The sequence below is a fragment of the Schistocerca serialis genome, chromosome 2 (assembly GCF_023864345.2).
Source record: "Schistocerca serialis cubense isolate TAMUIC-IGC-003099 chromosome 2, iqSchSeri2.2, whole genome shotgun sequence".
Lineage (NCBI taxonomy): Eukaryota > Metazoa > Arthropoda > Insecta > Orthoptera > Acrididae > Schistocerca > Schistocerca serialis.
This window is the reverse complement of record NC_064639.1, coordinates 831,028,795-831,052,787: the sequence shown is the minus strand read 5'-3', so window position 1 is coordinate 831,052,787 and position 23,993 is coordinate 831,028,795. Positions and strand designations below refer to the sequence as shown.

Sequence of the window (23,993 nt, the reverse complement as noted above, 5' to 3'; positions counted from 1 at the left end):
CTCTTGTTCCTGATACTGTGCAGCCATTTTTGAACTTTGCTTCCTGCTCAGTTTTTAATGTTTCAGTTTCTTCTTCTGAAACAAAAATGAATTGGATTTCTCTGATATTCTTTGTACAGTATTTAAACAAATCAGTTGGTGTCAAAATCTGGTCCTCATTTGGCCTTTGGAAGGCTTGCCTTTGCTGCCAGGCACTTTACAGTTCCTCCAATTTCATCACATGGAGATTTTCCATGGCTTGTAGCAAAAAAGTTCCACTCAGCTGAGATTCCAAAGTCATTTTTGTGATGGTGGCAGAGATTCAGAAAATTTTTGAAGTTTTTGTACTGCGCATCTAACCCATCACTGAAATAGTAAATGTGTGCGAATTCCAAGGAGACTCTTTAGATCTATTATTTTCACTGTAAAAGCATGTACAGTGATTTCATCATTTTTCAGGCTGTCGCTTATTATTCAGTAGCTGATACTGCTGATGTCCAATATATTTCTGAAGTACACAACAAGTGGGTCTAAAGCTGCTTGGCTGTTATTCCAGTGAAGACCTTGAGCTGCATCCTGAACAATGAAGGAATAATTTTCAGCAAAGTCCATTAATATGATCAGTTCAGTTAGCTTACAGCTTTCTTTTATGCATTTTAGGTGCTTGCTCTGGTGCTTTGCAACATAATAATGAGTGGAAAGTTTGTCAATTTTTTAAATCAGATCTTCAATAAAATCCTCGGTGGTCATCTGCTTGGTTTCTAATGATCTCTATCAGTGTGCACCCACTGTTTGAACTCAATGGTATCATCTGGATCACTGTCTTCAAAATACTTTCTGAAAACTGTTCCAGTAGTTCTTTTCCCAGGCAGATTTCACGGCGATGAAGCATGCAGTCTTTGGATTCCAAATAGCACACTGTTTTAGAAGTCAATCAGACTCTTATAATCATCTTTAATTGGAATGCTTGCAAGCATCAGTTTCACATTTTGGTGTAAATCGCAAACACAGACTGAGAGGGTTCCTGCAGCACCCTCAGTGATGCACCATTTTGGCCTCAATTCGCAAAATTTGGAAAATCCAGTTTCAGGCCCATGCTGAAGTTGATATGCAGCAAACTTTTTTTTCCCCTAATTTATTCAGAAGAAGGTATTTTTGCATCAAAACTTTCTTTCCTTCTATTCTAATTGATACACAGTCTTTTTTTACCTGGACAAATTCGGCTAAATTCTTCATTCTGAAAAAATGTTACCACTCTTTCTCTTACGGCATCTGGAATCTTCTTGCCACACTTGTTCTTTGGCAGAACTAATACACCATTTTCTGCCTGTAACTTCCTAGCTGCTTTTACCATCCTCTGAAACACTAAATTCTGGCATTGTCTCTTTTACAGACCAGCTTTGTGGTACTAATGTCAGTATTTGCAATTTTTCAGGCTGCCTCAACAACTGCAACTTCTCTTTCAATTTTTTAATCAGCTTCTTATAATCTTCACAATCAGGACATGTCTTGCTTGTACTAGGTGTGAAGATCTTTTGGGGTGAATCCTCCAGCAGCAGCAATGTTATTCACCTCTTGAGCTTCACTTATTTTTCATTTTGTGTAACCTTTCACATCCCTTTTTGATACTCTCTGAAATTTTAGCGGGGAGACACCTAAAGCAGTTAGACTTGAATCAATTGATACTTCTGAATATGCTTCATCTTCTGACTGGTTTGAAGTTGACCGATTTTTCTGCTTTCTTTGCTAAAAATTGTTTTCTGCAAGTTGGACAGATCTTCTGACTAGGTTTCACATTGCTCTTTATCATGGCTTGCAATTGTTTTGCTGTTTCCACATTGACAATCCGTAACCCATTTTTACCAGAATGGTTCTTTGCACCAAAATGATTACAAGATCTCTGTAGAAAGTCATATTTGTCCACAAGTATTGTTTGTGAAGAAATCATATTTGTGCATTTTCAGCAAGATATATCTCACTTCTTTGGTTTATTAACTCTTGTTGCTCTACTGAAAATTCTTTGATTGGAATTAAGCCTTGTTGAGGTGTGTGTTTTCAGATGACATGCAGAATTATCTGCAAGATCAATGACACATGGTACTGAAACCTCGTTGATATCCATTACACTACAATTAAATTTATCCCAATTGCCATGTCTTTCAATATTAGATAAAGTAGAAGTGGTGTATATTTCCAACTGAAAAATATTAAACAATCACAGATAATGGGAACTTCCTTGAGAATACAACAGAAAAAAATTAAATAACCTGATAAACATTTCCAAAGAGTCACCTCGTACCTTGAAATAATTTTTACTTACCGAAAAAAGATGTTTATCCAGTGACGACAACACACTTTACATCATTTAAAAAGGCGCACACAAAACCTGAACACACTTCACCACACAACAGTGTGCTTCATTCAGACTAACTGTTGAAGCATGTTACCAAACTCCATTGTTGACACTAAGCATTGTTGACACTAAATTGGTCTGTCTCCAAAATAAAAACAACATTTTCTGATCAGACAAGGTGAGCTCAGATAACCCAGTTATTATTTGAGCAATCTGGATGCCACTTACAGAGCTTTACGACATGCTGACAGGTTGAGGACAACCAAAGTACCAGCTTCAGAAAGTTATTCTTTCAGAAGATACAAGGCAATAAAATATAGCCAAAATTTGGTACGACAAGATTTATGAGCCACTTTGATAGTACATTATAATGAATTTACCATAGTCCGACCTTTTTACTACAACTAAGCTATTGTACCCAAAATGTTGAACAAGATCACAAAGTTTCAGCAGAAAAGGTTGGTTGGTTGAAAGAGAGAGAAGGGACCAAACTACGACGTCATTGATCCCTTGTTCCCAATAAAACAATGCCGCAAGGGTGAGAATAAAATGGACGAAACACATAAAACAAAAAGGAAAAGCCACAAGAACGAAGGGAAGGCAACGAATACTAAAAGGAACAAAAGAGAACATGAAAACGAGAGACACTAGAAACAGAAGGGAGTGAAACGTGAAAGACGCATACAGTGGCTGGCCAACCACGAGAATAAAAAGGGAAAACCAGCCACTCTGCAACACATCAAAACCTCCACCCTAAAAGCACTAGAGTGGAGGACACGGAGGTACAAAGGACATGCTCTAAAACCTACATAGAAGTATCAAACCCACTCTCACGGATAAAATATAAAATTAAAGCTGCTGTGGAGGCATTGTCGCACAACACCGAAGGCAGGGTGCTGGGAAAGTTAAAAGTCTGCCGCAGAGCGGCTAAAAGTGGGCAGTCCAGCAAGACGTGGATGACTGTCATTTGGGAGCCACAGTGACACTGAGGTGGGTCCTCGCGACGGAGTAGGTAAGCATGCGTTAGCCACATATGGCCAATGCGGAGCTTTCAGAGGACAACTGATTCCCTGCGAGAGACCTGCATAAAAGACTTCCACACATTCATAGTCTCCTTAATGACACGCAGTTTGTTGTGCATACTGTTATGCTATTCTGTCTCCCAAAGCCGGAAAACCTCATGGTGTAAGAAAGAACGCAGGTCAGCTTCGGAGATGTCAATCTCCAGAAGCTGTTTCCGCATCGCCTGTTTGGCCAGCCTATTGGCAAGTTCGTTTGTCCTGGGGCCCACACAAACACCACGGAACGGCAGGACTGTTCCTGGGCATAGATGGACTACTGAATGGATGCTACCAGAGGGTGGCGAGGGTAGCACTGGGGTTGATAGCTTGTAGGTTGCTCAATGAGTCAGTACACAGGAGAAATGACTCGCCAGGGCATGAGCGGATGTACTCAAGAGCACGAGATATGGCTGCCGGCTCTGCAGTGAAAACACTGCAGCCAACTGGCAAGGAGTGCTGCTCAACATGTCCTCCATGAACATATGCAAAGCCTACGTGACCAACAGCCATTGAGCCGTCAGTGTAAACCACTTCAGAACCCTGGAACACATGAAGAATTGAGAGGAAGTGCCAGCGGAGAGCGGCAGGATTAATGGAGTCCTTAGGGCCATGCAAAAGGTCCAGACGAAGCTGCAGCCGAGGCGTACACCATGGAGGTGTACATGAACGGACCGCAAATAGAGATCACAAAGGGAAGGACTCCAGTTCAGAGAGAAGGGACAGCACGCGAACTGCAATTGTTAACCCTGATCTGGGCCACTGGTGCGCGAGATGGATTGCCGTGGGCAGGAAAAGGAGATTGTAATTCAGATGCTCAGGGGAACTATGAATGTGTGCTGCACAACTGGCGAGCAGTTGGGCACGTCTGATCTGCAGCGGAGGGACATCAGCCTCCACCAGTACGCTGGTCACCGGACACGTCCTAAAAGCTCCTGTCGCTAATCAAACCCCACAGTGGTGCACAGGGTCAAGTAAATGCAATGCTGAAGGCGCTGCCGAACCATAAACCACACTCCCATAGTCAATTCAGGATTGGACAAGGGCTCTGTAGAACTGCAACAGCATACAGCGATCTGCACCCCAATTGGTGTTGCTCAAGCAACGGAGGGCATCGAGGTGCTGCCAGCACTTCTGCTTAAGCTGACGAAGATGAGGGAGCCAAGTCAATCGAGCATCGAAAACCAGTCCTACGAATCTATATAGCTCCACTAGAGTGAGTAGATCATCATGAAGGTAAAGTTCTGGTTCCAGATGAACGACAACGCCGACAGATGTGCATAACACAAAATTTGAGGCCAAAAACTGGAAACCATGGGCTAGAGCCCAAGACTGCCATTTATGGATGGCTCCCTGTAGGCACTACTCAGCAACACCAGTACTGGTGGGACAGTACGAAAAGCAGAAGTCGTCTGTATACAGAGAAGGTGAGATGGAGGGCCCGACAGCCGGTGCTAGACCGTTAATGACCACTAAAAATAGAGAGACGCTCAATACAGAGCCCTGTGGGACTCCATTCTCCTGGATATGGATGGAACTATGGGAGTCACCAACTTGGACACGGAAAGTACAGAGCAACAGGAAGTTTTGGATAAAAATTTGGAGTGGTCCCCAGAGATCCCACTCATACAATGTGGCAAGGATATGACGTCGTCAAGTCGTGTCGTATGCTTTATGTAAGTAAGAAGAAAAAAAGACAGCAATCAGGTGTTGCCATCTCTGAAAGGCTGTACGGATAGCAGACTCTATGGACACAGGATTATCAGTGGTAGAGCGACCCTTGCGGAAGCCGCCCTGACAGACTCAGCAAGCCACGCGACTCCAGGGCACAACCCAACCGCCGACATACCATACATTCCAGCAGCTTACAAAGAACATTGGTGAGGCTGATGGGCCAATAGCTATCCACATCAAGCGGGTTTTTACCAGGTTTGAGCACCAGAATGATGGTGCCCTCCCACCATTGCGATGGAAATACACCATTGCACTAGATCCGGATGAAGATGACGAGAAGATGTCGCTTGTAGTCAGATGAGAGATGTTTTATCATCTGGCTGTGGATGCGATCAGCACCAGGAGCTGTGTCGGGGCAATGTGCAAGAGCACTGGGAGCTCCCACTCTGTAAATGGGGCATTATAGGATTCTCTGCAGCGTGTAGTGAATGAGAGGATGTTCCCTTCCAGCCGTTGTTTGAGTGTGCGAATGGCTGCGGGGTAATTCTCTGACGCAGAGGCTCGAGCAAAGTGTTCAGCAAAGTGCTCGGCAATCGCATTTGCATCGGTACATAACTCGCCATTTATGGTAACACAGGGGACAGCTGTTGGGGCCTGGTACCCAAAAAGACGTTTGATCTTTGCCCGGACTTGGGAAGGCGACGTGTGGCACCCGAATGGCGGAGACGTATCTCTCCCAACATTCCTCCTTCCATTGTTTGATAAGGTACCGAACATGGGAACGGAAACCATTTAAAAGCTAAGAGGTGCTCCAGCTTATGTCGCTGTAAAGCTCACCGCCACTCCTTCACTGCTTCAGCGACTTCTGGTGACCAGCAAGGGACTGCCTTATGCCTCGGGCTCCCTAAAGAGCGAGGGATCGCGTTTTCTGCCGCAGAAACAATTGTCCTAGTCACCTGCTCAACCATCATGTCCATGTTACCGTGTGTGGGAGATTCAGCGTTGACAGCAGAGGTGAAAGTTCCCCAGTCCGCCTTGTTCAAAGCCCATCTGGGCAGGTGTCTGTGTACCTGACACTGGGGCAGTGACAGGAAGATGGGGAAGTGGTCACTACCCCACAGGTCGTCATGTGCTCTCCAATGGATAGATGGGCGAAGTCCTGGACTGCAAATTGATAAATCAATCGCCAGGTAACTACCATGAGCCACACTGCAATGTGTGGCGGCCCCAGTATTTAAGAGGCAGAGGTTGCGTCAGTAAAGTTTCGACATCTCTGATCAGTGCAGCCAATACATTCAGGGGCACTGCACCATGTGGAGGAAGATATACATTGCAGACAGTTATTTCCTGTGTCGTCCTTATTCTGACAGCCACAGCTTCAAGACGGGTTTGAAGGGGCACATGTTCACTACAGACCAAGTTTAGGACATATACACAAACTCCACCTGACACTAAATCGTAGTCGCTATGGTTCCTTTAATACCCCTTATAGCTGCGGAGGGCAGGGGTCCGCATTGCTGGGAACCAGGTTTCCTGGAGGGCAATGCAGGTAACAGGTGTTAAGCTTAATAGTTGCCGTAGCTTGGCCAGGCGGTGTAAAAACCGCCGCAATTCCACTGGAGGATGACGTCTTGAGACTGGGAAGGCATGGATCATTCAATGAGGCAATTTATGCCTCAGAGTCACCTGCTGCCACCGATTTATGGCCTGAGCAGTCTATATCCACAGTGTCTGAAGGTCTGGCGAGATCTAGCTCAGTGGACGCCAAAATCTCCACCCCATCCTCAGCTGGAGAGCTTGTACGTAGTGGTGGTGTGGGTGCCACTGCAATTTCCTTGGTCTTAGGGGTTTTCTTGCTGGATTTCGTTCACTGCTCCTTGGGTTTCCCTGACTGGGAGAACTCCACTGGCTCAGTCTCCGGGACTGAGGATGAGCGTGAAGCCATACGACCAGCTGCTTTTGGGCTCTTCAGCCACTAGCACGTGTCTTACTTTCCCACTAGAAGAAACCTGGGAAGGGAGTGACCCAAGGGACCCCTTCCTAGCAAGAGAAGCCGAAGAAGACTTATGCTTCTTCGGCTCATATGTAGAGGATGCACGCATTCTAATTTTCTCTTAGCCACAGTGTAGGTCAGTCTGTCCAGGGTCTTGTACTCCATGATTTTCCTTTCTTCCTGGAGAATCCTGCAGTCAGGCAAGCAAGGCGAATGGTGTACTCCACAGATGACGCAGATGGGAGGCAGGGCATATGGAGTATTGGGATGTGATGGGTGTCCGCAATCTTGGCATGTGATGCTGGAAGTACAGCAGGAAGACACATGGCCAAACTTCCAGCACTTAATGCACCGCATCAGGGGAGGGATATAGGGCTTTACATTACACCGGTAGACCATCACCTTGACCTTCTCGGGCAATGCACCACCCTCAAAGGCCAAGATGAAGACACCGGTGGCAACCTGATTATCCTTCAGACCCCAGTGGACACGCCGGACGAAATGTACACCTTGCCGCTCTAAATTGGCATCCAGCTCATCGTCGGACTGCAGAAGAAGGTCTCTCTGAAATATGATACCCTGGACCATATTTAAGCTCTTATGGGGTGTGATGGTTACAGAAACATCCCCAGCTTGTCACAAGTGAATAACTCCTGTGACTGGGCGGAGAATGCTGTTTTGATCAAGTGTGACCCAGATCTCATTTTGGACAAAGCCTCCACCTCCTCGAAGATGTCCTCTAAATGCTCAACAAAAAACTGAGGCTTCATTGTCATGAAAGATTGCCCATCAGCTCTCTAACATACAAAGTACCGGAGTGAATAAGATCCACTGTCATCCTTAGCCTGACGTTCCTCCCATGGTGTGGCCAGGGAGGGGAACGATTTGGGATCGTATTCTGTGTGTTGAATTGAGCTTGTGATCGCTTAGAGACTGCTGGTGTTTCACCACCAGCAAGAGATGATGGACTATGCTTCATCACGTGTCATCTGTCCTGATGCCACCCACTCCGACTAGTGGTTCTCCACATGGGCGCCACCCAGCCGCAACAAAGACCACCTGGCAGGACAGTCATAGCCGGGAGTCTCGATGCCCCAGGGTGATGGGCGTCTACTGGAGTTAACGGCGCAGGTATCAGCAGAGCGAACCCTGTGTGGTCAGGGGGCAACAATCAACAGGGTACATGGCTGCCCCACCACAACGGACTGGCTACCGTGCTGGATATAAGGTGCAAAGAAGTCCATGGTCATTGTTGACGCAGAAATCGGCACTGCATAGTGCATGGTGGGAAACGCATCCAGGAAAGTGTCCTCGCCCAAGAGACAGAAAATGGGCAGGACTGCAATGCGACGACAAGAAAGTGGGCTAAAGATCTGAATGCATGATGGACACAATGCACCTTGTGAGGCATCCTTCCCCAATTGGCTTGCTCTTCGGGAAAATTTTGAAGAATGGAGGTCAAACCCTACAGGGGTAAATTCCCATGGTTATTTCAAGTCTGACTGTGACCTGTGACAATGTAACGTGAGTTACCGTATGTTGTAACACAAGTTACCTGTTCATGTTTGGAACTTTGTTAAAATACTTATAGGGTCATTCCATGTCAGTTCAACCAGGGGCTCCAGCTCATAGTCTCAGATTTGACTGATATTCAGTACACTAATTCTACCATGTGTGGAACACTCGTGTACAAAGTATTAGTTTCCCCTGCCAATTAGTTCCAGAATTATGGCTTGTGAAAGAAAGTGGCGTGACCTGGAAATTGCAACCCGCATCTGCAATCTATCTTCAGACCCAACTTCAGGCCTTAATAACTTTGGAACTATTCCACACAGTCCAGTTAAATTTTTACAACCCAGTAACATCCATTTAGAGAACACACTTCATGAATCAAAACACCAACAACATATTTCTGAGGGAAAATAAAAAATTCTGAAAGGTGATTAAAAAATGTAATATGTTAAAAGGTACATTTTGTAGGTGCCCTCTATGCCAAATGTAATTCACTCAAAAAGGGTATAAATTTTTTGTGGTAAGCTTAATGTGGCCTAAGCACACACAGAACTCATCATGCCCATATCAGTCACAAAAACTGAGTTACATGCACACTAAAATACAAAAATTTGAAAAATTACCTGAAAAACATGAATTTTCGAAGTGTGGTATCCAAGCCAAATTTCACACACTGCATAAGTAGACCATAATGATACATATCTCAAAATTTCAGCATGTTATTGCAAGACATTTGGGTACAATGGAAGTTGACAGATGAATTTGGTGATGTGGCCATTGTTCCACAACACAATTTTGTGAAAACATATCGTAAACTGTTCTGCCTCTTCTTATCCTCTCCCACAACTGTTTAACCACTAATCAACAACATATAGACAGATTAACACAACCTATCATTAATGTTTATTGCACCGCAACTGCTAAAAACCAGTCGATTGTGCTTCGAACAGAAGTTTTCACACACTTTAGCTACTGTACTCTGTACATTGAGTGGCAAATTGTACTGTCTTCCTGACACCGTAGTAGGAACTGGAACTGTCATAAGAATATGTTCAAAAAGAATCCAACACCTGTCTGCCAAATGTGGCCAATGAAATGATCTTGCTGGTCCTGCTGGTGCCATGAAGTTCACAAATACATCACCTTCTGCTTCACAGCACTCTGCAACACATCCTAAGTACCATTTGTCATCATGAACAGCAATAACATATCAACCTGGTTGTATGTTGCTGCTTTTGCTTCTGAATCCTGAGTCAGACACACTGTGAAGACACATGTTGTGCATGAACCTATAGTTATAACCAGACAGTCTGCTCATCTGCACATCGTCAGAGTCCGCTGGAGAGAAGAGATGATGGCTCCTTGTGCCTGCAACAGTTTTAAAATGTTCTAGTCTGCTTATTAGCAACTCTTCGACTGATTTCACCTCATCTTTCGAAGCATAGAATGATTGTATGCCAGAGATATTTTTCTGTACCCAGGTAAATAATTGAAGAGGTGTTAGATTGTGACCTTCTGTAGAGTGCTGCAGACTAGCTCTTGATGCCATGCACTTAATGGTAGCACCAATACCATCACATATATTTTTACCATGGCTTGTTGCGAAAAAATTCAATTCTGCGTGAATCTGAAAACCATGGTAATGCATGCACAAATTTGAGATTGTTACAGTTTTTGTACTGACTAGCTGCCACATCACTAAAGTATTTCGCAAAATATATGTGAGGCAGCTCGTTTTTCACATATGCCATGACAGTGCAAATGTGGGCATGAACTGCAATGGCATCATGAATTAAACAGTCACTAAAAATGCACAGGTTCATGACAGACACATCACCTGATTTACCTCTATAGAAAATTACAAATGGGTGGAGAGTTGCTTGACTGTTGTCCCAATGATATCCTTGGATGGCATCTTGAACTATAAACGCATAATTTTTAGAAAAGTCTAGTATTACTATACTTTCATCTTGTTTCAAAGTATCCTTACAAAACTGAAGATAAGCCGATTGTGCTGTTGCTGTGAAGCTGTGTGTGGTCAGTTTGTCCGTTTTTTGACAACACATTCCAACAAAATCTTCCACTGTACTTTGTTTTGTTTCAAGACTTGTGTGATCCATATGTGTCCATTGTTTATAAGAAACAAGTTCATCGTCATCCATAAGGAGTTCACCATACAGTTTGTTATTCATAAGTATATAGTAAGTATATAGTATAGGATATAGTATATACTAAGTATATAGTAAGACCAGAATCCTTTATAGTAGCTTAGCATAAACATTGTGTGTGCCCCTTGCACTTACAGGCACAACCCATTTTGGCCGAAGATTGAAAAAGATGATAAGCCTACTTTGGTATTGGGATACTTTCCCTTGAATTCTACATATAGTTCTGATATGTTGCATGGCAACAGTCTTTTTTTACATCTGTAAACGTACATTTCCCATTTTCACCGTTACATAGTCTTTTTCCAGGCCATCACATAGTCTTTTTCCAGGCATTATTCGGCTGTAGTCATTATTTTCATAAAACTCCGACACTAGCACCTTTATTTCTGAACTCAATTGCTGAGCCTGCTGAAGTTGTGGAAGCACTCCTTGGGTTGCTTTTATTTTTCTAGCTTGCTTTACCATATATGTACAAACATTGAATTCCTTTGCAGTGTAGTCAATAGACCAGCTGGAAGGTGCAAGGGTAAGAATAGCTACTTTTTTCTGGCGTGTGGATATGGCACATTTTTCTTTCAAATCATGCACAATTTTGTCCAAATCAGAGCATTTATGGCATGATTTCTGTTCCTTTGGAGCAAATGGTTCTTCCTCTTCCACCACTAGTGTGTCAGCTATTGTGTGTTTTAATTCCATTTGAGCTTTTTGCAGTTTTCTTCTACCATGGCTGGGCCTGTCTTTTCCCAACTTTGTGTGTCTTCATGGGTGACAAACCAAGAGCAGTCACTGAAGTATTTAATTGCTAATTCGCTGTGGTTGTAGGTGGCTGATATTCTTCGTCACTGTCATGTAAATTATCAGAATTTCTTCATTTTTTAGCAGTGTAACACACCTGGAAGATAACTTTTGTCCTGGTTTCATTTTAAGTCCCATGCACTGATTCACTTTCAATATTGATTTTATATCAATTTCTCTGAGGCTACACTTCACTGTCTTCTTATGAATCTGAAATGGATCAAAATAACTTCTTTGTAGGAATGAATACTTATACAGAAACACTTTCATATGATGACAACAAACACTAAAGTTTCCTGGAACTGTACTTCTTGTGCCAACAGGGTGTATCCCGGATCTCCATAGCAACAAATCTTGGTCCAATTCATCCAGATCATACAGTACAAAGCGAATGCCACACTTTGTTCCATATGTTGTTTTATGACATTCAGATGCTTGTGCTCTACCAATACTGCAACTTGTTTGAACAAAAGCACCACTAGTACACTCTTCTGCCTCCATACTGACTTTCCACAACAGTACTGACCATTCTGAACTAGAATCTTAAAAACATGAGTAACCTGTAATTGCTGCCTGTTTCCTTTTGTTGTTCCTCCCTAACAATGACTCATTCTGTCCCTGAAACCTACCACTGTTTAACTTTCTGTTGCCTAATGGTTCCCAAAAATTGCTGCAGCTTTATCTGAAACAAGCTGTCTGCATTATCACTATTACTTGCTAAATCGTGTTAAAAGAAACGTTACCAAATACATCTCGGTCAACTTTTATTGTACACAAATGCCTTGCAATAACAAGTTGAAATTTTACCGCATATTATATTATGGTCTACTTGTGCAGTGATTGGAATTTGGCTTGGATATCACTTGTCCCTTTTGTGCTACCACACTTCGAAAATTCATGTTTTTCTGGTAATTTTTCAAATTTTTGTATTTTCGTGTGCATGTAACTGATTGTGTGTTTCGGCCACATTAAGCTTACCACAAAAAAATTTATACCCTTTTTGAGTTAATTATATTTGGCATAGAGGGCACCTACAATATGTACCTTTTAAGGTATTACATTTTTTAATCACATTTTGGAATTTTTATTTCCCTCAGAAATATGTCGGTGTTTTGATTCACAGAGTGTGTTCTCTAAGTGGATGTTATTGGGTTGTAAAAATTTCACTGGACTGTGTGGAATAGTTCCAAAGTTATCAAGACCTGAAGTTGGGTCTGAAGATAGATTGCCAGATGCGGGTTGCAATTTCCAGGTCACGCCACCTTCTTTCACACGCCATAATTCTGGAACTAATTGGCAGGGGAACTTAAAACTTTGTACATGAGTGTTCCACACTTCGTAGCATTGGTGTGCTAAATGTCAGCCAAATCTGAGACTATCAGCTGGAACATTTTCTCAAATTGGCTGAATTGACATGGAATGACACTATAAGATCATCTGGTATTATGTGTAAAACTTACAAGAAATGTTCAGATAAAACAGAGCAGACTTTTGTATTTTCTTCATCATATGCAAAAGCCATTTCTTGGAAATGTAACACGAGTTACCAAGAATAATTATAAGATTTGGTTTTATAAATATAGTAATGTAACAATTATTGTGATATAGGTTTATAGAGCATTCTGTACAAAATATGTTTTGGGGTATAAAAAAATATTTAATAGAAACATTTCCTTCTGTTAATTGTCCAACACTTATAAACATCACTTTGTAATGTGAGTTACCATGGAATGACCCTAACACATTCTCCACTCCTGTAAGCCTCCTGGCCTCAACCTGCTGGTACCACACCCTCTACCCAACAGGTTTACATTCCTCTTTCCTGTCACCCCCTCCCAGTGCATGCCATCTTTGACATGAGCCATGCCTCAGTACCCATGTGTTGCATGCCTGCCTCTTCCACCTGCTAATCCTCCCACCTGCTTTCCTATCCAGCACATCTGCTGCCTTCCTCCAAACTTTTAGCTACCCTTCCCAAACCTCTTGTACTGCTTCCCGTGTGTGTGTGTGTGTGTGTGTGTGTGTGTGTGTGTGTGTGTGTGTGTGTGTGAGAGAGAGAGAGAGAGAGAGAGAGAGAGAGAGAGAGAGAGAGAGAGAGAGAGATCACAACAGATGCACATGATTCACTATTTCATTTAAGACAATAAATGTCACAACACACACTTCTGCAGAGAAGTATTCAACAAGAGCTATTAATACTCAGAGTAAATGTTTTCTATAATAAAGCACACAATTCTGCTTCACATAGATCCAAAAACACTTAGTACCTTACACATAAGTGAATTTACTACAAGGGTACACCTGTAGGAAGCTGAAAGATGAGAATAGAAGCCAACGATGTCAGTGCTCCAGGGAGTTAGCAAAAATATATTCTACCTAAAAACTTAATGTGCACTCAGAAAGCAACAGCTTAATTTTTTGTTGTAAGGAAGACTGTTCTCTCCTCACTGAGGTACTTGTTTCTACAGAAATAAGACCAAGGAATGAGTGTTTCATCTTGAGAGAAAGTATTACTGCACACTTATGTGCATGCATGAAAATCATAATACACAGTTAATGTTACAATTTCTTTCTAGGGGAAAAAGCAATTTGTTTTTTTACAACTAGATTTTTCCAATTATGGCAGACATGATCTGGACTTGTGTTTTACTTAATATTTAACATCACTGCTTATTTATACGACAAAATGACATAGAACATGTCCTAACAGTATACAATCTGTAGTATAAAACATAATGGATTGTTTTTTATTGAATGAAGGATTTTCTTTAATTGGCTTTTGTTTTATGTTCACTTTACTCTACATGAACTATTCGTAATTGCTTCTACTTAACCGGTTAAAAATAAACGGCATGTAGGTTACACTACAAATGCAGCTCTTAATGAGAAAAATACTATTTCGTTACTATTTGGAGGTTTTTCGTAATAATAAACACTGGTTTGTTACAATATTGAAATTTAATTTCTAGGGCATAACCAATGCCACTTTATTTCTTCTTGGGACCTGTCATCAACACCAATGGTGATTTTGGTCTCCCAGACTAATGCAAAACCTTCAATTTGATACCCCTTCAATTGCTTGCATGTCAGTTTCAATATTTATTTTCGAAGAGATTGTATTTTGATATCACAGGCTAAACAGACTTAATTTGTCTCCCATGACGGAAAAATGAGGGTTGGTCAGTAGAAATCTGAATACTTTTATATCAGCAACAAATTATGCTTGTCTACAGCATACAGAGGCACTCATATACTTTTACACCCCTGCTATTCAGGTAATCAAAAGGTTAGGCTCAAACGAAATGACAATATTTCTTGCTGGACACATTCTGCAGAATCAGTATGGTGTTTAACAGTTCGTACATACTAGATCTATCGCAAATTAAGATTAAATCCACCTTTGACCCCGTTTGGATAAAATATTTGCACAGGGTCCATTTAACCTTGGTCCAAATTAGGTGAGACACTCAAACAAAACACACAGATCGACATCACTATTACACATTGGGCCATGACAAACATGAAGCTTCCCGGTAAAAAACCATGTCATGAACAAATTGGAACCTTAATTAACCTGCCAGAACTGTTTCAATCGTAAAGGTGTAAAGTCATGTGGCCTTCTGGACTGTTCACATGCGATGGCCTTAAAGTGAGACCCTACTAGGTATAATGCACAGCTATTTTTCACTGTTTACAATGTAATATGGTAGACCAAAATGCATATAATGAATCTTAGAATACCACTTTCCAGTACATGTGTCAAAGATTCTGCATAGTTCTGAATCAATTACATGATTACCTTTTGCACACTTTATCATTCAATACAATATCAGTAATAACTACACACTTTAGTAGAATGTAGAATTCATAAGCAACAGCTCAAAAAAGGCATTATAAAACAAAGTGTAAAAACTGATGATTTGGATGCTCATGAACTGTTTCAATAAACAGCACATGTACACGTTGGCTATACTTTGTAACTGGAAGTCATGTTATTGATAGAAATAGAATGTATGAATTAACGATACACTGTTCAGCATGAGGCAAAAGCCAATTTCATATATGAAAAGCTTTAGCAGACAGAAAATAAAACCTATGAATAACATTGCACATATGTTTTGTAAAAATCAACTTTTTTTTGTTCACTGAAAACCACTGGGGTCATACAAACCAAAAGTAATTTACACCAGATATATTCACAATCCCCCCCATGAACCTTGCCATTGGTGGGGAGGCTTGCGTGCCTCAACAATATAGATAACCGTACCGTAGGTGTAACCACAATGGAGGGGTATCTGGTGAGAGGCCAAACAAACGTGTGGTTCCCGAAGAGGGCAGCAGCCTTTTCAGTAGTTGCAGGGGCAACAGTCTGGATGGTTGACTGATCTGGCCTTTTAACACTAACCAAAGTGGCCTTGCTGTTCTGGTACTCCGAACGGCTGAAAGCAAGGGGAAACTACAACCATAATTTTTCCCGAGGGCATGCAGCTTTACTGTATGATTAAATGATGATGGTGTCCTCTTGGGTAAAATATTCCGGAGGTAAAATAGTCCCCCATTCGGATCTCTGGGCTGGGACTACTAAGGAGGACGTCGTTATCAGGAGAAAGAATACTGGAGTTCTACGCATCAGAGCGTGGAATGTCAGATCCCTTAATCAGGCAGGTAGGTTAGAACATTTAAAAAGGGAAATTGATAGGTTAAAGTTAGATATAGTGGGAATTAGTGAAGTTTGGTGGCAAGAGGAACAAGACTTTTGGTCAGGTGAATACAGGGTTATAAATACAAAATCAAATAGGGGTAATGCAGGAGTAGGTTCAATAATGAATAAAAAAATAGGAGTACGGGTACGCTACTACAAACAGCATAGTGAACGCATTATTGTGGCCAAGATAGACACGAAGCCCACACCTACTACAGTAGTACAAGTTCATATGCCAACTAGCTCTGCAGATGACGAAGAAATTGATGAAATGTATGATGAGATAAAAGAAATTATTCAGGTAGTGAAGGGAGACGAAAATTTAATAGTCATGGGTGACTGGAATTCGATAGTAGGAAAAGGGAGAGAGGGAAACGTAGTACGTGAATATGGATTGGGGCTAAGAAATGAAAGAGGAAGCTGCCTGGTAGGATTTTGCGCAGAGCATAACTTAATCATAGCTAACACTTGGTTCAAGGTATCAGATAGATTATATAATCGTAAGACAGAGATTTAGGAACCAGGTTTTAAATTGTCAGACATTTCCGGGGGCAGATGTCGACTCTGACCACAATCTATTGGTTATGAACTGCAGATTAAAACTGAAGAAACTGCAAAAATGTGGGAATTTAAGGAGATAGGACCTGGATAAACTGACTAAACCAGAGGTTGTACAGAATTTGAGGGAGAGCATAAGGTAACAATTGACAGGAATGGGGGAAAGAAATACAGTAGATGAAGAATGGGTAGCTTTGAGAGATGAAATAGTGAAGGTAGCAGAGGATCAAATAGGTACAAAGACGAGGGCTAGTAGAAATCCTTGGGTAACAGAAGAAATATTTAATTTAATTGACGAAAGGAGAAAATATAAAAATGCAGTAAATGAAGCAGGCAAAAAGGAATACAAACGTCTCAAAAATGAGATCGACAGGAAGTGCAAAATGGCTAAGCAGGGATGGCTAGAGGACAAATGTAAGGATGTAGAGGTTTATCTCACTAGGGGTAAGATAGACACCGCCTACAGGAAATTTAAAGAGACCTCGGGAGAAAAGAGAACCACTTGCATGAATATCAAGAGCTTTGATGGATACCCAGTTTTAAGCAAAGAAGGGAAAGCAGAAAGGTGGAAGGAGTATATAGAGGGTCTATACAAAGGCAATGTACATGAGGACAATATTATGGAAATGGAAGAGGATGTAGATGAAGATGAAATGGGAGATACGATACTGCGTGAAGAGTTTGACAGAGCAATGAAAGACCTGAGTTGAAAGAAGGCCCCTGGAGTAGACAACATTCAATTACTACTACTGACAGCCTTGGCAGAGCCAGTCCTGACAAAACTCTACCGTCTGGTGAGCAAGATGTGTGAGACAGGCGAAATACCCTCATACTTCAAGAAGAATATAATAATTCCAATCCCAAAGAAAGCAGGTGTTGACAGATGTGAAAATTACCGAACAATCAGTTTAATAAGCCTCAGCTGCAAAATACTAACACGAATTCTTTACAGACGAATGGAAAAACTGGTAGAAGCCGACCTCGGGAAGATCAGTTTGGATTCCGTAGAAATGTTGGAACACGTGAGGCAATACTGACCCTAAGACTTATCTTAGAAGAAAGATTAAGAAAAGGCAAACCTACGTTTCTAGCATTTGTAGACTTAGAGAAAGCTTTTGACAATGTTGATTGGAATACTCTCTTTCAAATTCTGAAGGTGACAGGGGTAAAATAAAGGGAGCGAAAGGCTATTTATAATTTGTACAGAAACCAGATGGCAGTTATAAGAGTCGAGGGGCATGAAAGGGAAGCAGTGGTTGGGAAGGGAGTGAGACAGGGTTGTAGCCTCTCCCCGATGTTATTCAATCTGTATATTGAGCAAGCAATAAAGGAAACAAAAGAAAAGTTCGGAGTAGGTATTAAAATTCATGGAGAAGAAATAAAAACTTTGAGGTTTGCCGATGACATTGTAATTCTGTCAGAGACAGCAAAGGACTTGGAAGAGCAGCTGAACGGAATGGACAGTGTCTTGAAAGGAGGGTATAAGATGAATATCAACAAAAGCAAAACGAGGATAATGGAATGTAGTCGAATTAAGTCGGGTGATGCTGAGGGAATTAGATTAGGAAATGAGACACTTAAAGTAGTAAAGGAGTTTTGCTATTTGGGGAGCAAAATAACTGATGATGGTCGAAGTAGAGAGAATATAAAATGTAGACTGGCAATGGCAAGGAAAGAGTTTCTGAAGAAGAAAAATTTGTTATCATTGAGTATAGATTTAAATGTCAGGAAGTCGTTTCTGAAAGTATTTGTATGGAGTGTAGCCATGTATGGAAGTGAAACGCGGACAATAAGTAGTTTAGACAAGAAGAGAATAGAAGCTTTCGAAATGTGGTTCTACAGAAGAATGCTGAAGATTAGATGGGTAGATCACATAACTAATGAGGAGGTATTGAATAGAATTGGGGAGAAGAGGAGCTTGTGGCACAACTTGACTAGAAGAACAGATCAGTAGGTAGAACATGTTCTGAGACATCGAGGGATCACCAATATAGTATTGGAGGGCAGCGTGGAGGGTAAAAATCCTAGAGGGAGACCAAGAGATGAATACTCTAAGCAGATTCAGAAAGATGTAGGCTGCAGTAGGTACCGGGCGATGAAGAAGCTGCATCAAACCAGTCTCAGGACTGAAAACCACAACAACAACAACAACAACAACAACAACAACAAATTCACAATATGGGAGTGAACTATGAAAAAACATATATTACGGTCTTTACTGTAACACTCATTTTATTTTCATAAATATCATGCAAAAGAAATAGAAATTTAGATTAGGATCATACTGACCCCAGTGTTACTCAGTGCAAAAAACCATGAATAAAATTTAAAATGTTGTAAATATAAAACTGGTACTACTGGTATCAGAGAGGATAGATGGTGGCAGCATCTACCAGTAGGAGTAGTCAGTCAGTCTGTTGTTACATATACATCATAATTTGGTTAAACTTCTTCAGTATATCCTAACTTATTTTCTCCTGTGTGTTAAACTTCACAATGTTATGTGCCAAGTGTAACAAACTCCACAAAAAGCAATAGAAAGCCTGGTGTTGTCTAAATTTAGAGACACGGGGTTATGCCAGGCAACAAACAGCAAATATGATATCCCAGGTCTTCGTGGAGGACAACATCAAAAATCAGATGAGTTTTGATGATTCCAGATAAAAAATGTATTCCCCTTTGTTAAAATTTAGTTACTCGTGATGGACATCTGTAAAAATAGTTTTGTTGTTCACTTACTATTATGTTGCTATTTATGACGACAAATGGCACTTTAGATGTGCCGCAGAATGCTGCGAAGCAGAAGGTAATGCATTACTGAATTTCATGGCACCAGAAGGACCTGCAACATCATTTCACTGGCCATGTTTGGTAGACATTTGTTGGAGTCCTATTAAAGATAGTCATAACATGTTATAGTTCATACAACTGTGTCAGTACAATTTGCCACTTGATATACCGAGTACAGTAGCTACAACATGAAAAAACTTTTGCTATAAGCACTAGCATCTGGTTTTTGGCACTCAAGATGAATCTAACATGAATGGTAGGTTGTGTTAATATCCCAATATGTTGGTGCTTCGTGATTAAACAATGGGGAGGGGGGAATAAAAAGAGGTAGAAGAGTTTAAGATTTTTTTCCAAAACTGTTCTGGAACAATGATCACATCACGAAATACATCTCTGCCAATTTTCACGGTGCACAAAAGTCTTGCAACAACAAATTGAAATTTTGAGACCATTATAGGCCTATTAAGAGCTAGGCCTACTTATGCAGCACAAGAAATTTGACTTTGCCATCATTTGTCCCTTTTGTGCTACAACACTTCAAAAATCCACGTTCTTCGGGTGATGTGTCAATTTTTTGTATTTTCCTGAGCATGTAGCTCAATATGTGAACATGTATGTTTGGCCCACATCATCAGGCTTACTACAAAAAATATCAGCCTCTCCTTGACTTAATTATATTTAGCATGGTGGGCATTGGTTATTATTTTCCCTCAGAGATATGTTATTACTGTTTTGATGTAATGCTTGTGTTCCTGGATGTTACTAAGTCATAAAAATCTCACTGCATTGTGAGGAGTATTTCCTAAGTTATTGAGCCCTGAAGTTGGCTCTGAAGACTGACTGCCAAATGTATATTGCATTTTCCAGGTCATATGCTATAATAATGGAACTAATTCTCATGGGAGCCTTATACTTTGTACAAGAGGATTCCACATGTGGTAGTATTGGTGTGCTAAATTTCATCCAAATTTTTGACTATTAGCTGGAGCCCCAGTTGAACTGACACAGCACAACCCACTTACAAGTATCAGATGTTCACTTCTTTCAAACAGTGTGTGACATTTTGTTCTTTGAACATAAATAGAATGCATATTTTTCAATTTTACAACATATCTGCGAAGACAAAGCACACCATGCAACAGCTGTTTTCTATGAATGGAGGTAACTTACAGTACTGCACACAGCAATCTGCATCCTATCGGTAACAGGTCTAGGCTATTTTCTTAATAACGGTATCATTGTTTTCTTTAGTTGTTAAGTCACATGTGCAGTAAAGAAAACAAAATTTAAACAAATAATATATGGAGTGCATTCTAAGATTTCTCATCACATACAAAGCTTGGGTTAGCCGTTTCTGTGCAACCTGTCCTCTTCTCTGTCAAAGATGCGCAATTTTTTCCAGAAGGGAATTACGATCTACTCGAAACGACATGCCACGAAACCAACCTCAACTTAACAGTATCTTTTCTGGCTTTTTGAAATTCTGCATCTATTACATTACACTTAGCCTATGACAGCATGGCCTTACCCGTCAGGTAACTGTCCATCAGTGGCAATGGAGCTCAGCTCATCACAGAGCACCTTAGGTGAACTGAAGTTGCCTAAGTGCACTCTTTCACCTGAAATAATATTGAAATTATGCATTTGCGTATTTCACATATCACATTAGAGAACCTAAACTGATTGTCGAGCAGTCCATACTTTGATAGTGACTTTCCTACAGCCTGTAGTCAATAAAAACCGAAATTTATCAGAAATTAAACTTCCACGACCATTACATTGGATACAGGCTACGGATTGCAGCATGTTGGTGCTTTTACTGCAAGTTACATTAGCCTTAATCTAGTTTAACGTGAAAACATTTAGACGAGAAATATTCGTTGGTTATACGCGCTAAAATCTAAACTTAAGATTGAGCACCATAACTGATTTTTTGCCTATTTTGAGAAATTAGAACTGTAAATGAATTTCTAGCATTTCACAGAAAGCATAATGCACAGCAACAATCTTACAACTGAAACTTGCGCTCTCTCTTCGACTCTACCAACAAAACTCACTTATAAAATAAATCGTGAAACTAAGACAAACGACAATACACATTCACCTTCGACACAATCTACGCCACTGTCACTCATGTTCAACAACACAACACAACAAACAACGTTCTAACTGAAAAACCAGTTCAAATATCGTGCAAAAGCAAAATAGATACGTCTTTGGTGTGATTAAGTGCTGCCAATACACTCATTTCGCAAATTGACGAACTTTAATTTGAAATGAATGTATCATTACGTAAAAGCCATAAATCCTCATTGTGGTCGCTAGACTCAAAAATAAATCTTTCGAGAATTTATTTCAGGCTTCCCTAGACATTACAATTGCAACATCTAACCACTCGGCCATAGAGTACATATCTCTGGAGTGAACATTGTGTTCTGCGCATGTTGTCAACATTAAACCAGGATTGTCACTTGTTTTTGGGACTTCGCTGTGCGTGTGTGCTTCCTGCAGAGTCTGAAGTTAATAATATCAAGAGTTTTTGTTGTGTTTTCACCGTTTATTGATAGTCTAATAGCGGAGGTGAATTACTGTTGTTGCTACGGATGGAAAGAAAAATATGTGAAAGGAGGGATAGTAACTTTGGGGATACAACCCGTCGGCGTCGGTTTTGAACAATGACGTCACAAGTCGCCAGAGACCATGTATTACAAAGATGAAAGAGCTGAGGAAAATGTTGATAAACAAAGGAATGCGAGAGAGATAAACATTGATCTTGTCAAAAGCCGAGAAGCGATTCTTCTTAGTGTTGTAGCTCCCTTCAGTAGATAATAAGTGTTTTTTGGCTTAAAAAAAAAATCTCACGTGATATAATAAACTGATCCTACTTTATTAAGCAATATCTTGTCAAAAGCCGAGAAGCGATTCTTCTTAGTGTTGTAGCTCCCTTCAGTAGCTGATAAGCGTTTTTTGGCTTTTTTTTAAAAAAAAATCTCACGAGATAGAATAAACTGATCCTACTTTTGCTGTTATGTTTTAGTTTAGTTTTCTTTATTGATTGCTTAATAAAGTAGGATCAGTTTATTCTATCTCGTGAGATTTTTTTTTAAAAAGCCAAAAAACACTTATCAGCTACTGTGAGATTTTTTTAAAAAAAGGCCAAAAAACACTTATCAGCTACTGCTAAAACATAACAGCAAAAGCTGTTATGTTTTAGCTTAGTTTTTTTATTGATTGCTTCATAAAGTAGGATCAGTTTATTCTATCTCGTGAGATTTTTTTTAAAAAAAGCCAAAAAACACTTATCAGCTACTGTGAGATTTTTTTTTAAGCCAAAAACCACTTATCAGCTACTGAAGCATCTGTATTTTAGGATCAGGTTATTATTAAGTACCGGCCGATTAAAAACCAAACAATTAAGTTAATTAAATCACACGTTTAATGATGTACCGAATATCAAGCGATCGCTTTTAGATTAACATTCAATTATTTTAAAATAGTGCTTATTAGAACACAGAACTGCTTTATTATCTATGCCTCGAAGTGAAGACATTACGATCTATGACTAAGGAATGACGTCATTGTTCAAAGCCGACGGGTTGTATCCCCTGCTGCACTAGACCCGTAACTTTTCATGGGTACATACCATGTAGCTCTAATTATAGTTATCATGTTAGTGAGGGACACTCTATATGTATAAAAATTTCGAGACGCATTATAATTAAGGCTTGATTCTGTAGACCTATTTTTCTGCGATGTTATGACTGTATAATAGATATTACGGCTCATACAAAAGCTTACAAACAATCGCTTCCTCTCGTAAATTTACTAGTGGAACAGGAGAGGGAATGGTTAGTTGTTTCAGCAAATACTAACCTCCATGCATTTATCAGTGACTTGTCGATAATGGATATAGATTTGGAAGACGGGAGACAGATAAATTCAATAGAGTGGGAGTCTGTAATTGTCTTCGTATAATATGTGTAGAGGGAATGGTTAGTTGTTTCAGCAAATACTAACCTCAATGCATTTATCAGTGACTTGTCGATAATGGATATAGATTTGGAAGACTGGAGACAGATAAATTCAATAGAGTGGGAGTCTGCAATTGTCTTCGTATAATATGTGTAGAGGGAATGATTAGTTGTTTCAGCAAATACTAACCTCCATGCATTTATCAGTGACTTGTAGATAATGGATATAGATTTGGAAGACGGGAGACAGATAAATTCAATAGAGTGGGAGTCTGTATTGTCTTCGTATAATATGTGTGTCCAAACTTTTTTGTTTACTATACAATGTTATGTGTTTCTAGGACATGGAGAATGATTATGTGTGATTTATAATTTAGTTTCCCAAAGGATGAACAACAAGTAAAGCTCTGGCTCCAGAAAATAAGGATGAGTAATTTTGT

At 40.4% G+C, this 23,993-nt stretch overlaps 1 protein-coding gene across 2 annotated transcripts in view; it reads right to left on the bottom strand.

The window, feature by feature from the left end:
* Positions 1–21,833, bottom strand: part of LOC126458103 (targeting protein for Xklp2 homolog) — a 152,576-nt gene extending 130,743 nt beyond the window's left edge. Inside the window, exons 1-2 of one of the 2 annotated variants that reach the window (XM_050094929.1) lie at positions 21,687–21,833; positions 21,111–21,201 (exon numbers count right to left, since the gene is read on the bottom strand). In XM_050094929.1, the coding sequence (XP_049950886.1) occupies positions 21,111–21,201; positions 21,687–21,717 (122 nt within the window). In that variant the 5' untranslated portion in view covers positions 21,718–21,833. Of the gene's footprint in view, positions 1–21,110; positions 21,202–21,639 lie in introns of both variants that reach the window. The other variant, XM_050094928.1, reaches the window with a different exon arrangement.
* Between the last annotated feature and the right edge of the window lie 2,160 nt (positions 21,834–23,993).